The 16,340-nt window shown below is 33.5% G+C and overlaps 1 protein-coding gene across 2 annotated transcripts in view; it reads left to right on the top strand.

Annotated features, from left to right (window-relative positions):
• LOC106873251 (gamma-aminobutyric acid receptor alpha-like) overlaps positions 1-16,340 on the top strand; it is a 647,142-nt gene that overhangs the window by 562,799 nt on the left and 68,003 nt on the right. For both annotated transcript variants that reach the window (XM_052970713.1, XM_052970714.1), the window contains exon 7: positions 286-438. In XM_052970713.1, coding sequence (XP_052826673.1) covers positions 286-438 — 153 coding nt within the window. The remainder of the gene's footprint in view (positions 1-285; positions 439-16,340) is intronic.

Genomic DNA, 16,340 nt, shown 5'->3' with positions numbered 1-16,340 from the left:
ATATATATATATATATATATATATATATAACTGTGTGCGTGTGTGTGTGTGTGTGTGTGTGTTTGTGTGTATGTGAGTATGTATGTATGTATGTATATACGTGTATATATACGAGTCCACGTCTGTTTCGATACGCGTAAGTATTACATATAATATGAATTTACGTTTATACATATACGGAGAGAGAGAGAGACAGGCGTGGGGAGAAATTGAGGTCAGACTGCGCTGTATATGAAATGTCCATATTACTAACTATTAATTTCATGTTTGTTTCTCTTATTCCAGCTTACTATTCGATCCTCGGTGTATCGTTTTACTTTACCAGAAATCTCGGATTTTTCATTCTACAAACTTATTTACCTTGTTACCTAATTGTGGCACTATCCTGGATATCATTTTGGATCAACAGAGACGCAGCCCCTGCCAGAGTACTACTTGGTAAGTTTATTTAGTCTTTCGATTTTATATTACGAACTATATTGTTGAAACCGTAACTGGCAACACACACACACACACACACACACACACACATTCGTGTAGTCTTGCACACGCAAACACACATGCATATAATTACATGCATGCATACACTTACACACATAGACAAACACATGTACACACAGTCATATATGTGTGTGGGTGGGGGAGTTAAATATTATATGTAATACACCATATAGGAAATAACTGCATTTTTTAAACTGGCACGATAAATTGTGTTATACATTGACTTATAAAGGCGCGTGGCTTAGTGGTTGGAGCATTGGGCTCACGATCCTAAGGTCGTGACTTCGATCCCCGGCGACGCGTTGTGTCCTTGAGCAAAACACTTTATTTCGCGTTGTTCCAGTCCACTAAATGAGTAGTACCTGTATTTCAAAGAGCCGGCCTTGTCACGCTATATGTCATGCTGAGAACTACGTTGGAGGTACACGAGTCTGTAGATTGCTCAGTCACTTGCACGTTAAGTTCACGAGCAGGCTGTTCCGTTGATCGTATCAGTTGGGACCCTCGTCGTCGTAACCGACGGAGTGCTCCTACATTGACGTATACATACGTAAGTGGAGAATTACCATAAAATTTCTACCAAATACAAAATACGGGGCAAATATAGTTGTTTTGGACGAACAAGAAATTATATATACCGTAACACAGTGTAACAATCTGCTGCTGTGAATATCACGTCGAAAACCATAGTAAAATATGTTTACCTATTTACCATCAAAAATAGGTTTAAACTAAACAACTTCAGCTTCTAGATTACAAATCCTCGTTTATACAAATAATATATGGTGCGTTTCGTTACCTTAATAAACGCCTAAGTGATAAACCGGAAAAGTTACGGTTTTCAGAACAAGAAATGAATCAGCTAACGGGTGCAAGAGAAATACAATATATAAACGAAATGTAAAATGTTGTATTGTATTTTTTTATTAACATTCTAGCAAAAGAGTGTTGTATGTTCGCCAGAAACCAACTCCTCCTTTATAGGAAGTGTTCAAATAATTAAAAATAGACGACACATAGGTGCAACACACACACACACGCACACACACACACACGCACACACACACACACACAAACTCACATATTCATATAGTCTTGCACACGCAAATACACGTACAGATAATTATATGCATACGTACACTTACAGGCATAGAGAAACACATGTACGGCGAGCTGGCAGAAACGTTAGCATACCAGGCGAAATGCTTAGCGGTATTTCGTCTGCCGTTACGTTCTGAGTTCAAATTCCGCCGAGGCCAACTTTGCCTTTCATCCTTTGGGGTTCGATAAATAAAGTACCAGTTACGCACTGGGGTCGATGTAATCGACTTAATCCCTTTGTCTGTCCTTGTTTGTCCCCTCTATGTTTAGCCCCTTGTGAGCAATAAAGAAACACATGTACACACAAACACACAGACATGTATATGTGTAGGCGGGGGTGTCAAATATTATATGTAATACACCATATAAGAAATATTTAACAGGTAAGTACAGGCAGGAAGTGGCGGAAATTATGGCCCATACACGTAAACAGAAATGCTGAAAATTATTGAAAAATTTAGCAGATGAGCGAGTTGCGATAAACAGTGACAACATATGAATTGCTGTAGCAAACTTAAAGTGCACTTTACAAATTATGAATTTATGAGAAATTTGTTTTCTAAATCACACATTTGTGTCCGAATTGCAAGCCATTGGTCCTCGAGAGATATGTAACTTTAAAGTCATGTTTCTGAATTTAATACTGTTTTTTGTACTATTCGTTACATCGTTTTTCAATTTTTGGCGTTATCTATGAATACATAAATAACATCAAACTCGTCGCAACTTCTAAAGAGAAGATTATACTCGATAATAAAATACTTTATAATGCAATTTTATTGACATGAAAGCAAAGGTTTCTCATAAACAATGTACAGCAAAAGCCGTTGAAATAACTTTTTGCAAAATATGTACTTTAATATAAAATTGCTTCATGAATTGCTATATGAGATTATTTTTCATCATCAAACAAGTGATATTATAGATATCGCAGCGGCATATTTCCTCATAGAAGAGATACCAGCTTGTGATATCTACACTGATTACTAGATACTTCAATGATTACAGAAAAAAAACTGCCTATAAACAAAATGTCGTCGATTTTACGAATCTGGAACTTGGTTAATATTTGCTAATTTTCCAACTTAATAATTCTGTACCATACTAATTATTATGTAACACATTCTATTCCACTTCATGTATGGCGAAGGTTTTAACAAATATATTTGTAAGTTTTCAGCAAATCATGCCTCATAAAAATGATATCCGGCGAGCTTATGACAGAGTCTCTATGTGATCAGACGAACTACCAGGAATAGCACCCGAGTCGCTCTCCAATAGTTATGTGCCTGCTTTTCAAATAGTGCATCATGTAATATTATCTGAAGCGTAATGTTTGTAAGAAAATGCAATGATTATTACCGGAATGGCTTCACTCAGACACCCACGGAAAATATGATTAAAAAGAACGAAACAGATGAAATATCGCCTTTTCTATTTTTAAATTTTACTCGTATAACCTTTTTTATACAAAAACATTGTTCACATCTTTTCTAAAAATTTCAATGCTTCCCTAAATACATTCAAACCTGATGCCTGAAAACAAATCCCTTTACATTTGTATTTTTAAGACCAGTTTTGCTTATTTGAATTTTTTCCGTTTCATTCCATATCTTTTCTCTTTGCAAGTCGAATATTATATGTCCTACGTTAATTTTAAGACGGCGTGTAAATATGTGCTTTCCTTGTCGGAGAACAGTGAATGTTCTGCTATAGCGATATGGACGACTTCTATATCATTTACACAGCGTTTTCCTTAGCGACGGGATTAGATGTTTAATGTTAGATTACATATTTCTCTGTGCTCTATCGTATCAATTTTATATGCCTCAGTTCTTTCATAAGATATTTTAACTTTTTGACGTTAAATCTACCCGGGTGTTCATAAAGTATTGTAGCTAACAGTGTTACGAATACAATTATTACGATTTCATGAATGCTGTAACTAGCTGCTAAATGTTGATTGGGCTGATAAATTATGAGCAACTTATACTGGACTATTTGTGTCTATTGTATATTTTAGCTCTTTCATTTTCTTCTCCATTGTATGTTTTCACCTAGCTGCTATATTTTCCTTCAATGCTTTCTCATGAATTAACTTCCTATGCTACGTTTTCTGATTTTCCCACTCTAAGTATTTCGCGACCTCTGTAACAATGATAGAAATCGATATTCATTTTTCTTGGTTTTGTAGTTCTTTTGAATGTCTGATTATTTTTCATAATATTCTCTTTCATTCCTATATCTCTGTTTAAGAATAGGTCTGATCTTTTCCTTCTATAATGTGAATTTTTTTCTGACCAGTATATTTAGGGAGGTTGTGTTGTGGTGTATATTGCCATAAAGTTTTCGCCTACACTACCATAGCTTCTGTATAAATTACATTTATAGCCTACTGGCATTAGTGAACACTTCTGACTATTCAATTTGTCGGAGTACCCACTTGTATTTAAATATTATTCCCCATAGGTATTTTATTATCCCAAGTGCAGTGATATATGCTTCAATCCATTTTTATCAATTTTCATATGAAATATTTTTTCAATTTGAGCGACTCCTGGTTCACTACATAATTCCCTGGGTGTCTGGTGTTCGTTTTTTGCTATGTACTGGGTCAAGGGTTATTTTTATCTCATTACGGTGGAGCATTCTCTCGAGTATTTTATTGTGGTCACCATCCAAAAATCATTTCCTTCTTTTGATTTGACTCTATTGATTATACTTTGAATGATTTATTTTTTGTCTGAGAAATTAATTTCATTGTTTAATTTCCATTGTTATGTTTCAAGTTTCAATGTTTCGCTTTCTGCTACTATTTCTTTCTGATGTAATAGCTTACAATAGAATATGACGAGTTTGGCTGCGCTACTTTCATAGGTTTATGAAAGATTAACGTTTCTATGTGCGATCTTAGGTTTTTGGTTTTTGCATATGATTTATATATAAATTGTTTCTTTTTGTGTCAATCTATATATATTTAAGCATATTTTTAAAGCGTAGTTTTCTTACACCTTTACTTACGCTTTCTTGGATCTCATATCTGCCTTTTATAAATCGAGAGCATTTTTATCGAATTTGTCATTGTTACTGTGAGACCTAATTCCTACTATCCTTTGACCGAAGATATTCCAAGATTTCATCAATCAATATATCATTTCCGAATACTACATGTTATTACTTCGTTGGAGAGTTGGCTATTTCTTCTAGCGGGTAAAGCATTAAATTAGCGATTGCTTTATTGGTGTGTTTAGTATAGGCATTGCAGTATGTATGCAAAATAGTATACAGCATGCTTCGGTCCATTCATCTGTGAATTTTTCTATGTGTATAGATGTCAATCAGATTTACATTCTGGTTTACGAAGCTCATATTTTTATACAGAATTTCTGACACTCTATCATATCGCTACACATCACGCTAGGGTATCTTATAGGAATGTTGAGCTGGAGAGATATATTTCTATTGTTCATGGCTGGCCTAAAATACTTGCTGAATTTATTTTTAATTTGTACTCTATATTATGTAATGATACTTAATTTTCTTATTAGGTTTGCGCGTTTGATATTAGTTTAAAAAATATATTGTGTCTATTACTAAGATGAAGAACAGGCATCATATTTATTGTATGCATACTGTAAATTCCAAGGCGTTGTGTTAATGCCCACTTCTGTGCTAATCTCAGTTTTAGATTCAGTGATTCCTGTTTTGGTGCTGAATTCGATGTTGTACTATTTGTTTAGTATATGATCATGATAATGATGACGGTAATGGTGGTATTGGTGGTGGTGGGGTGGGGAGTGACGATGACCATGACGGTGTTATCAGCTGCTATAGGGAATTACCAAATCTGTGACCTTATAAAATCTCTGAGCTAGCATTGCTTGTTTATTTTGTCCTCTATGTTTAAATCCAGTCTTCTTGCATCAATAGTATGGTCAATCTTTATGGGGAAATCGCACAAGATCTTGTAATTCTCATTTTCTATCAAAACCTCTGATTCGTGTTCATACCACTTTTCTGTTTTCAAACTATACACATGGCTAACATCCCAATGCGCACTTTGGCCTACACAGTCACATCATTCTTTATACTTTTATTGTGCTAGTACGCTGCAAACGCTCAAAAGGGGATTGATTCATTAGTAACGTTTCCTGCAGATTCCCTTATTTGTTGTCTGACTGAGATTTGCTATATTTGCATTTATCAGGTTTGTTGTTAGGGCTTGTACCTGAACAGCTCTAATTAGCGTTTCTCTTTCTCATTTTAAGTTCCCGTCCATCGACCAGAGCCAGTGATATTTAAGTCCGATATTTTCGGTTTGTTTCATTAATTGGCAATGTATTTCTATTTCTTTCCACCTGTTTGCTCTGTGGGTCTTTTCTCTCTGAATTCTCCAAGGGTTTCGGGCAATTTTTGCATATCTGTCTGCTGATAGTAATCTTTGATTACTCTGCAGAACATAACTTTTGAGTGGTATTAACGTGGCCTTCTGCGTTAAACCATCTTCGGCCACCTCTATTTCTTGGTAGGTAGAATTGATCGGTATTATTTTTAGGTTGCAATGCGCTGTGAAAAGCTTTTTTATTATTTCTCTCCAGGTTCTGTAGCTCGACCTTTGTCCATTTTAGAAACGGAGTAGAGTATATGAATACGGGCATATCTCTAGTATTTGTATGCTTTAATAATGTTCCTGCCATTTAATTTTGTTTCTTATCGTATAATCTTTAGTGAATTTTCCATCTCTCCTTTCATTAACCTATCGTCTTGTAACACTCCTATATGTTTGTAACCGTCATTATACTTCAGTGATCTAATGATGATGTGTGTAGGTAATTTCATCATCATCATCGTCATCATCTTCATCATCATCATCATTAGAACTTAATGGTGTGCACAAATATGTAAGATTTGGAATCAAAATCCTTAGTATCTTTCGATCAATCTTTAGTGTTCCTAGTAGAGCAAATTTCTATATTCATGCAAATCTGGTAGGTATCCCTGTATTATTATTATTATTATTATTATTATTATTATTATTATTATTATTATTATTATTATTATTATTATTTTAAAAAGGATTGACGTAATTCTTCACAAAGGTAAACAGTGAGGACGTATTGACAAACTATAGTCCCACTCAAGTAATAATGTGGTCCCTTTCCCGGACTTATCCATCGCCACAGAATTTCATGCCTTGTGACTATATTACAAACAATTATTACAAGGGTTATTAAACCAGAAGTATTAACTACAAAAACCGAAAAGTCAGACAAACCATCAGCATTATCATCTGTGACAATTACAGCCATAATTGCAACGCAATCAGCAGCAGTGGAATATAGATGGCCCTGCAGCATCTTCCTTAGCATATATAAAATAGTTACTAAACTGAAACAAATGTACTATTATGGAGAAATTATTCTGTGCTGGTATTGTACACATTTTTGTTGGAGGCAATTGAAGATAATAGCGCTAGAAACAAATTGAATTATCCCAACTGAACAATCAATAACTGATGTTATTCATTTAACTTTCGGTATTCTATACTTAGATTCTCACATCGCATCACGCTCTAATCATTCCATCTCACTACTTTGCTTTTATTATTTGGTTCGATTAATTCACTTGTATTATTTTCTTACATTTTATTTTATTGTTAGCTAGTTACTCAGTCAGAAGTGACACAAATTTGAAAAATGAAATGTGCATTATTAGTACAGGAGTAATTAATTTTGTAACTTTTATTTATAGTAAATACAATATCACTCTTCATTTACCCATTCTGCCATTTCTAATGGTGATTTTCCTGATGTTTTCTACGTAATTGACAGATACTTTGTTAAGTGCTTGCTCTTCCATCTCTAAAAACATGAACAGTATTTACGTTAATAAATATTTTGCAGTTATGCTAGCAATTATTTGAATATGCAAACAAATTAGCAAGAGTGCTCGGGAAAAAAGAAAAGAAACAAAAATTAAAGATAATAGCCTTCAAGCAATATTATACATAGAAATTAATTATCTAAATTAAATACGGAATCTACAAACAATGGTGTTGTATGTTAGTCAAGCGCGCATGAGCACGAAATTGAAAATCTCTTCTGTGGGGTTTTCAAAAATCTTACAAGTGATGTGTGGATGTTTATGTACATGTAGTGCACAATAGTACTACAGTACAGAAAGAGAAAGCTTCGAGGAATCAGACACACTATGTGTGACTAAATATTACGTGAATAAATATTACGTGAATCAATGAAAATTATTTTAGAGTAATTGAATTTACGTAATAAGAATGAAATGTATTTTCTATTATATGTATAATGGATACACGTCTATGTGTGCATATATAAGAGGCAGCTTGTTTATTTGTGTATTTATTCGATACAGGAGGCCAAACTAATGGACAAAACAATTTGAAAATAGCTTCCGAATGACTGAATGCACGAAATATTTAGCTCTGTTATCCTTTTTGCAGTTAATTATTATTGTTGTTGTTGTTGTTATTATTATTATTATTATTATTATTATTATTATTATTATTATTATTATTATTATTATTATTATTATTATTTTGTATTATTCCGCCATTATTATTCCGCCAGAAGTCAAACTGTTGGTGCTCGTATGACAGGCGTTAGCGTAATGAAAACAGCCGAAATGTTTGGTGTATCAAGAAGTACTGTCTTGAAAGTAGTGACAGCTTTGTGAAAGAGGCAAAAACTTTCTCGTCGAAACAAAATTCCGGAAGAAAACCAAAACTTTCAGATAGGGAGCATCGGACTCTTATGCAAATTGTTAGAAAGAGTCACAAAAGTAAAGCTCCCAAAATTACTGCTAAGCTTAATGACCATTTCGAGAAACCATTTTCCACAAAACATATTCGCCGGGTGCTGCACAAAGCCGGGTTTCACGGGTGGACTGCAATCAGAAAACCACTACTGTCAAAAACAAACGTTGCAAATGTTTATTAGAGTAGAGTAAAACCTACAGAATTGGTCCCTAGAGCAATGGAATAATGTTATTTTCTCGGACGAATCATGGTTTACCTTATTTCTGACCACTGGTCGAGTACATGCGTGGAGATAGCCAAAATAAGCATTTGATTCAAACTGCCTTCGTCCGACTGTTAAACATGGAGGAGGATCTGTGATGATCTGGGAGGGGGGTATATCTTGGAAATCCGCCGGCCTAAGGGTTTTCTTTTGTGGCAGAATTAATAGTCAAGACTATTTAAGCATTTTATCTGATCAAATTCATCATATGGTTTCGGAACTGTTTCCGGAGGGAAACGCAATCTTCTATATAACAATCGTGCTCATATTAGATGTAATTTCATATCACTTTTGCTGTTCTATGTTGGAGACACTCAGTCCCCTTGCAAACATCAATATTTATCGAAGTTATTTTTTCTACAAATATGTATATACGCTTATAAGGGTATTTGAGGAAAAGTAATCTGGGTTAGAATCGAGCATATGCCGTACGAGAGTATGCGTTCCTATAATTTGATTGCAATAGTTTACTTGATTTTCAAATGTCGTAATAGATTCTACTTCTTTCCATATATTTGCAAAAACATGTCTCAAGTAAAAGCTTATATATATAGCTATACTTTTAGTTATCTCAAATGTATTTGTTCTTTGGTTGAACACTTTCCCAACGGCCAGAATTCATGCTATTTACGCTAAGTGTATAAAAGAAAAATATATGCTGTTTGCACAAAATTTGTTTGCCATGCCGTTGCAATGCATGCATTTTATATTTCTAAGCAAGTAAATAAATAAATAATTAAATATATATATATACACATACATACATTAATGTCTGTCTATGTGTGTATGATCTGACACATCAACTTTATATTTTATTATATTAAGACAGGAAACTTTCTGCCTCACCTTTTGGTGGTCAAAATCAATATGCACGAATTATTTGTATCAAACATTGCTGTTCCATAGCATTCATGGTATTGATAACAATCTCTCTTCGTACCCTAGTTTGCTCGACCTTAAACATTAATCAATGCTCTGAATTCACTTTTCTGGAAAGTGATAAAATCAGAGACTCTAGAATGAACCATATTATTGATTTGCAACCTTCGAACGAGGCTTCAAATATTTAGGGAAGTAGTATAACCGAATAAATTAAATGAAGTTCATGGACAGAACGCATTGAAACAAACTTAGACCTGTGAAAAGAAAAGCAACCAAGCAAGATTTTGAATTATATCACGAATGCTAATAATTATACACACTAAGTAATCTGTAGGCAAAAAAAAAAACCTAACAGTATGTTAGATGAATTACATGTATATGACAATATTAATTTCAAATTTTGTCTAGAATTATATACTTCAATGCATTACTCTCGGTACTCTACTCGAACAAATCGTTCACATCAACTCTTCGTTTGTAAATAAGAAAATCCTGGTGTATTTGCAATCCAACCGATCGTTAAATTATTCTTTTGTTAAGCTAAATTTGTGTTGTATGGTTTACTGACACGATATCAAACATAAACTTCATTTAATTCTTTCGAAGAAGTTTTAGCTTTGAGGTTTATCTTTCGAGTTCTTTAACATATGAAGTTACCTGAATATGATTTCATTTATAGATAATGTATTGTATGCATTTTCCGTAGCTATTTCGTCAGCGAAACCTTTTACTGAATAATCTCAAAACGATTATATTTGAAATACCAGATGAAGTGTTTCACAATACAAACATCATTTACGTATTAAAGTTAACAACACCGCATATATTAAGAAAATTTTCAAATACTACTTTACTCAGTACTGCATTACAGCTTTATATTCTATCGAATGTTGAACCTGAACGATATTATAAGTGAATATAGATCTTTAAAGATGGGATAAATGTCATTAGTGATACATTTGTTAACATTGTATAATATAAATCATTATATTCATAATACAACATAAAAGGAAGAAAAAAACAGTGTTTATAACAAACCGACACTGCTTGAAATCAGGTACATTGGGATTGAAATTAGGACTTAAGATTAGTGTGCAGTTAGAATTCGAAATATGTATCTTGCCTAGTGAACATTTACTCTTTTTGTACATAGAAACGTAACTTTTTGTATATTAGTGATGAGAAATATATTATCATTTCAACTTGTTCTCTTATTATACTTCAATTTGTATAGTTATAATGCAATCTAATTTTTTAAGCTATATCCCAGAATTACAACATATTTCTTTTACTAATGAATAAGTAACAATAAATATAAGCAACTGAAAAATTATTTCTGTTCTATCAAAAGGAAAAATAATCTAAAACGTTTTCTTTTATCAAAGAGTTAACATAACAGTTTTGAGTGCCAGTAGGAATAAACCGTACTAGAAAAAATATATATAAATTCATTATTATGAGATATTTCAAGAAAAAGTAAATTCCTAGACACTTTATTGCTGCTGTTTTGCAATATTTCAAGAAAATTCCATTTTCCTCGGGCAGGACTTTATATGAATGGTTAAGCTACGCGTTTAATAAGAACAACTGACTTATTCAAAAAGTTTAAGCTTTATTTATTTTCATATTTCCTTTAACTAACGTATATGTTTTACAATTATTTTCCTTTGCATCCATTGATCTAGTGTTTTCCCTATATATTTCAATAAATTTCATACCTAGCTGCTTCAGGAAAATTTGTGAAATGTTTTTACAAATAAACTACATGTTAGCAAAGTGGAGAGAGCATGAAGTAATTATGACTGTCATGGTACTCTCCTTTTCTAAATGCTTCTTAATATAAGGTGATGTCAATGTATATGGGTGCATGTACACACTCATATAAAACATTAAATTGGCCGTCAGATGTAGCTCCTCTGTCGATTTATAGACAATATACACAAATTCATGTCTCAGTTCTAGTAATGTATATATATATATATATTCCATTACGTACAGGGATGCTAAGAAATTGATTCCGGTAACGGGAAGGCTAATTCCCACCTTTTGAAGTAGATGCATGTCAGTGATTTGGCCCTGTTTGTGCTGCAAAAGATTTGACACGTCTAAAAATAGAGGGCTTTTAACTTTTACTTTTGTTATTAAATGGCTCTACAACGATGCGATTACTCTCGCTCTCTCTCTCTCTCTCTCTCTCTCTCTCTCACTTGTTATATATATTGATATATGCGTGGATAGGTGTTTGTGTGTAGTGTGGTTGCATGCGCGCGTGTGAGTGGCCAGGCTTGTGTGTGGGTGTGCGTGGATATATAACTCAATTTGAATTGTTTTCAAACTTAGTTCATTGTGTTCGTTTTCAATTGTACAATTGCTATTCTAATTTTGGGAACATATTGCTTGAACCAGCATTTAACGCTGTAAAGTGACACTTAGTATAGTCGATTTTTATCACAGCATACAAGTTTGCAAGTTGCAAAACTATTTTAATTTTGAATGTATAAATTACCAGTTCACTGAGACTTGTACGTAGACCGATTGTTGAAGGTCAGTATTCCATATTCTCTTTAAAATTTGGGGATATTATGTCGTCCATATATGCACAGAATTTCTAATGTAAATCTATTTGTTCTTATGCAAAGAATATAATTTGGAAGTATTTATTTTAAGTGATATGTATCTGTTGCGCGTGAATGAAACTGATCGTGGATGTTATACCGATGTAATAAGACAGAGAGGAACCGGATGAATGTTACACCAACAGTTCGATTTCAGTAACACTATATGTATATACATATGTGTGTGCGTGTATGCATGAATGTATATATGTATGTATGCATATGTATATAAGTGCTTGTGTTAGTTAATGCAAGGCATCAAAGTCGTTGAGTTTGGTAGCTAATTAGTCTGATGCAATACACAACCACTCTATAATTGCGGCCCTGGCTCTATGATATGTACTATTTTAATGTTATTGAATAACTGTTGGCGAATAATTTCGTTCAAATGGAGTTTCAATATAAACCTATTGATTTTTATTTGTGTCATATAATGTTGCTTTCTTTTGTATTCGGTTGGGTTGATTTTGATAATGTCAAGAGCGCAGGTTAACCGGATTAGCGTTCTGTCCGGTTCAAAAAGACCGCTGTTCCAGTTCATCTGCGCCCGGACTCAGTTGCCTTCCACCAGAATTGAGTTGATTTTGTAATATTATGTTTTTATTGAATGTTTATTTGGTGATTGCTGCTTGAATGGTTTCTGTAAATGCGAGGTATTGATCTATCTGAAACATTTGCGTTTTTATTCTATCAGTAGAGTATTGTACTGCAATTAAAAAGGCAGATTGCTTATAAATTAACATCGGCTCTGTATTGCTTCCTTGAAAGAAACACTAAACTGGGATATTCAATACCGTATGGAATTAAAATATAATATACTCCATAACTAGCAGCAAATTGAAAGATTTTATAATCGAAAGTATATCAATTTTGTCTTCGAAAACTCAGTATGTAATGACACTTACCTTATCTAGCAGGACACAGTTGAAGACTTGTAAACATAAAGGAAGACAGAATTACTCAAACTATATCACTGTGCTAGTAACTGTACTTACGCGTTGTTCAAATACTCTAAGTATAAATATATACAGCTCTTGCTTTTCGAATATCATAATTCTGTTTAATGCACTGGAAGTAACGTAACTACTTCGATGTGCGTCGTCATAGTTCCATCATCCCCGTCCATGCTCATAGAGAAACACTACATATTTCTTATATGAAGCAACACACCATAAATGAATGTTGCAATCTTGTCTCTTTTAGCTAGAGTATTGTTTGGAGGATCGATATTAAATATTCAATTGTGATTAACCGTAATTATAAAACAGTAAATAATTCCAGATTTGAAATTTATTAGGAATTTTTATTATCTTACTGCATTAAATTAGAAAGATCAAAAAGTATGTAGAGTACATTGTTCACATAGAGTTGGAATGCCCTTCAGTTAGGAAAACATATATTCTTTTCTGCTCTAGGCACAAGGCCCGAAATTTTGGGGGTGGGGGGTCACTCGATTAGATCGACTCTAGTACACGACTGGTATTTAATTTATCAACCTCGAGAAGATGAAAGGTAAAGTCGACCATAGTAGAATTTCAACTCAGATGGTAAAGACTGACGAAAGACCGTTAAGCATTTCGCCGGTGTACTAACATTTCTGCCAGCTCGCAGCCTTTAGAAATAAATATATTGATGATGCACGAATATGCAATCTCTGTTTTGAGTCTATAAATGTGACAAGACTCGCTCGTCTTCGTAGGAAACCTCCACTCATATCCGCTTTGGAATATCGCACATAAAAGTACCTTCGCTTTTTATTTATTCTTGTCTTTTCATTCAATCTCAACAACTAAATCTAAGCATTCTTAGATAATGATAAAAATTCTATACTTTAGTTAGAATTTCAAATGTGGTTATCAAATCACCTTCACATCCCACATTCTTAAGGAATGAAAAATTACATTGGTTCCACATAGCCATAAAATCAAGGGTTTGCCATAAATTTAATATCTTTAATCATAAATATGCATTATAAATGTTGGTTTGAGGCTAAATAATGAGAATTGCTTCCGCAATCCCAGACATTGTACAGGTATGGAGGTGTGTTCAATCTATAACTACGCCTTTTCGTGTTCCGTTCCACGGCTAAATAGATAGCAAAGTGCTTTCTCTCTCAAAATCCTTTTAATAAAACGTTATTGATAGGATCTGTTGAAGACCCTTTCCGTTTCTCTGGTGATTGATTTAATCGGCAGCCTGTTTTAAGTCTTCCTCCTGGCTCTAGAAGGAATTTAGCAGAGTACAATCACTTGAAAACATTTGGGCCAAATCCCCAATCTGAGGATAAATACAGCACCTACTTCCCGCCGGTAAAAGAGACAATATAAAATGCTCATTAGTACTTCTCTTCTTAATCTGACGAAGGTGTTAAATAAGGTTTACATTATTCTCTAATCTCATAACATTCTGCGATTAACGTCGAGGAATAGAAAGTTAAAATATCAATGGAACACTCTTTCACTCAGTATAATTGCCCTCTTCTTTTGACCCAGAATAGAACTGGAATAGCAACCAATTTTTATACTTACAGTTCGTCATATGAGTGGTGTTAATGTCCATAGTCACTGAGCTTCCTTTACTTAACTAAAGTCAGATACATAGAATAAAACTTTAACACCAAGGATTATTTTTATATCTTGAACTTTTACTCTGCGATGCTAGCCGCTGTGCATATTAGAAATATAAAGTGCATTAACAGCTGCGCAAATAGAAAAGCAAATTATTGAAAGTCTGTGGGAGTAGTGTTCAAAGGATGAATGAAGCAAAATGTAGCTGTCATGAGAAAAGTTATGTAAATAACGAATATTGATACTAACATGTATTTCTAATGTTCGCAAAGGATTAGTAAATGTAATGGAAAAGTTTTCGATACAATGATTGTACCATTTGAAATAGACGATATGCTTGACAATCCAGATGAGAATTCTGAAAGCAAACGAGAATTTCTGTTTTGGTCACGTTGCGAATTCACTTTTCGTATTAATTTTTGGATTACGCTACTACTACATAGATTCATATAATCCGAATAAATATGAATTTAGAAAAGTAAATCGATATTAATATCTCGGTATTTCCTATCTACACATTTGTATTGTGAGTTACAGAGTTGTTTGACAACATCTAAGAACGCAATTTCAACGTTTATTATTGGATGCGATTAAATAGGAAAATAGTGAAATAATAGGATATCTTAGAGACTTATTTGATGGAGTTCCTTTATACTAGAATTTACCTTAGTTATTACATAGTGTATAGCTAGAGAGTGTTTTAACAAATGTAATATAACTATATAAATAGCATTTAACTATCAAATCAGTACAAATACAATGAATATTTACTAGCCATATTTTCCTTCTGTCACCAACAAGTTATATTAATTGTATGAAATTGAAAAACAAAATGAGATAGAAAACTGCATTTCAGCTCACATTCCTATTATTTTTTATTGTTATGTAGGAGAATAGAAATGATAGAATAAGAAATAATGTTAGAATAATTCCTCATAATTTACTATTCATATTCATATTAATATCTTCGTCAAAGTGGTAGACTGACATTATCATTACCGCGCCGAACAAGATGCATTTATTCCATCGTGAAGTGTTGAGTTCAAATACCGCCGAGGTCAATTTTGCATTTCATCCTACCGAGGTCGATGAAAAAGGTGCCACTCCAGCACTTGGGTTGATGTAATCGACTTGCACTTATAGTAGAAATAAATATTAATCTTCATCTCTCTAAATTGTTCTTTCTTTCATGATCCTTCTCCTTCTCTCATAGTCTTTCTCTGTATATATATACATACATATATATATAACTAGCAGAAATACCCGGCCTTGCCCGGGTTAAAGAGAATAATGAAATCTAAAAACGCCGTCTAGACTACGCAACCCTCAACTGTTAGTAGCTACGATACCATATTTCTACATTAATAACTCTCCAATCCATGCCAGCATGGAACATAGACATTAAGTGGAATGCCAGTCTCTCATCTAGGAGGGCCTTGAAATCAATGTTACCAACTGGGGACTATGTGTGTCGTAGTGATAATAAAAAGACCCAAAGGAGGTCTGCAACGATATAATTTTACTCAACACTTTGCAAGTGAATCAGTGGAGGCAAAGATGCGTCTCATTTACTTGACAATTTATGCACCACATTGCAGAAATCAAAATGTAAGTATATCTGA

Source organism: Octopus bimaculoides, chromosome 9 (genome assembly GCF_001194135.2).
Source record: "Octopus bimaculoides isolate UCB-OBI-ISO-001 chromosome 9, ASM119413v2, whole genome shotgun sequence".
Classification (NCBI taxonomy): Eukaryota; Metazoa; Mollusca; class Cephalopoda; order Octopoda; family Octopodidae; genus Octopus; species Octopus bimaculoides.
The sequence above is the reverse complement of the archived record's forward strand: the minus strand, read 5'-3'. Positions and strand labels throughout refer to the sequence as shown.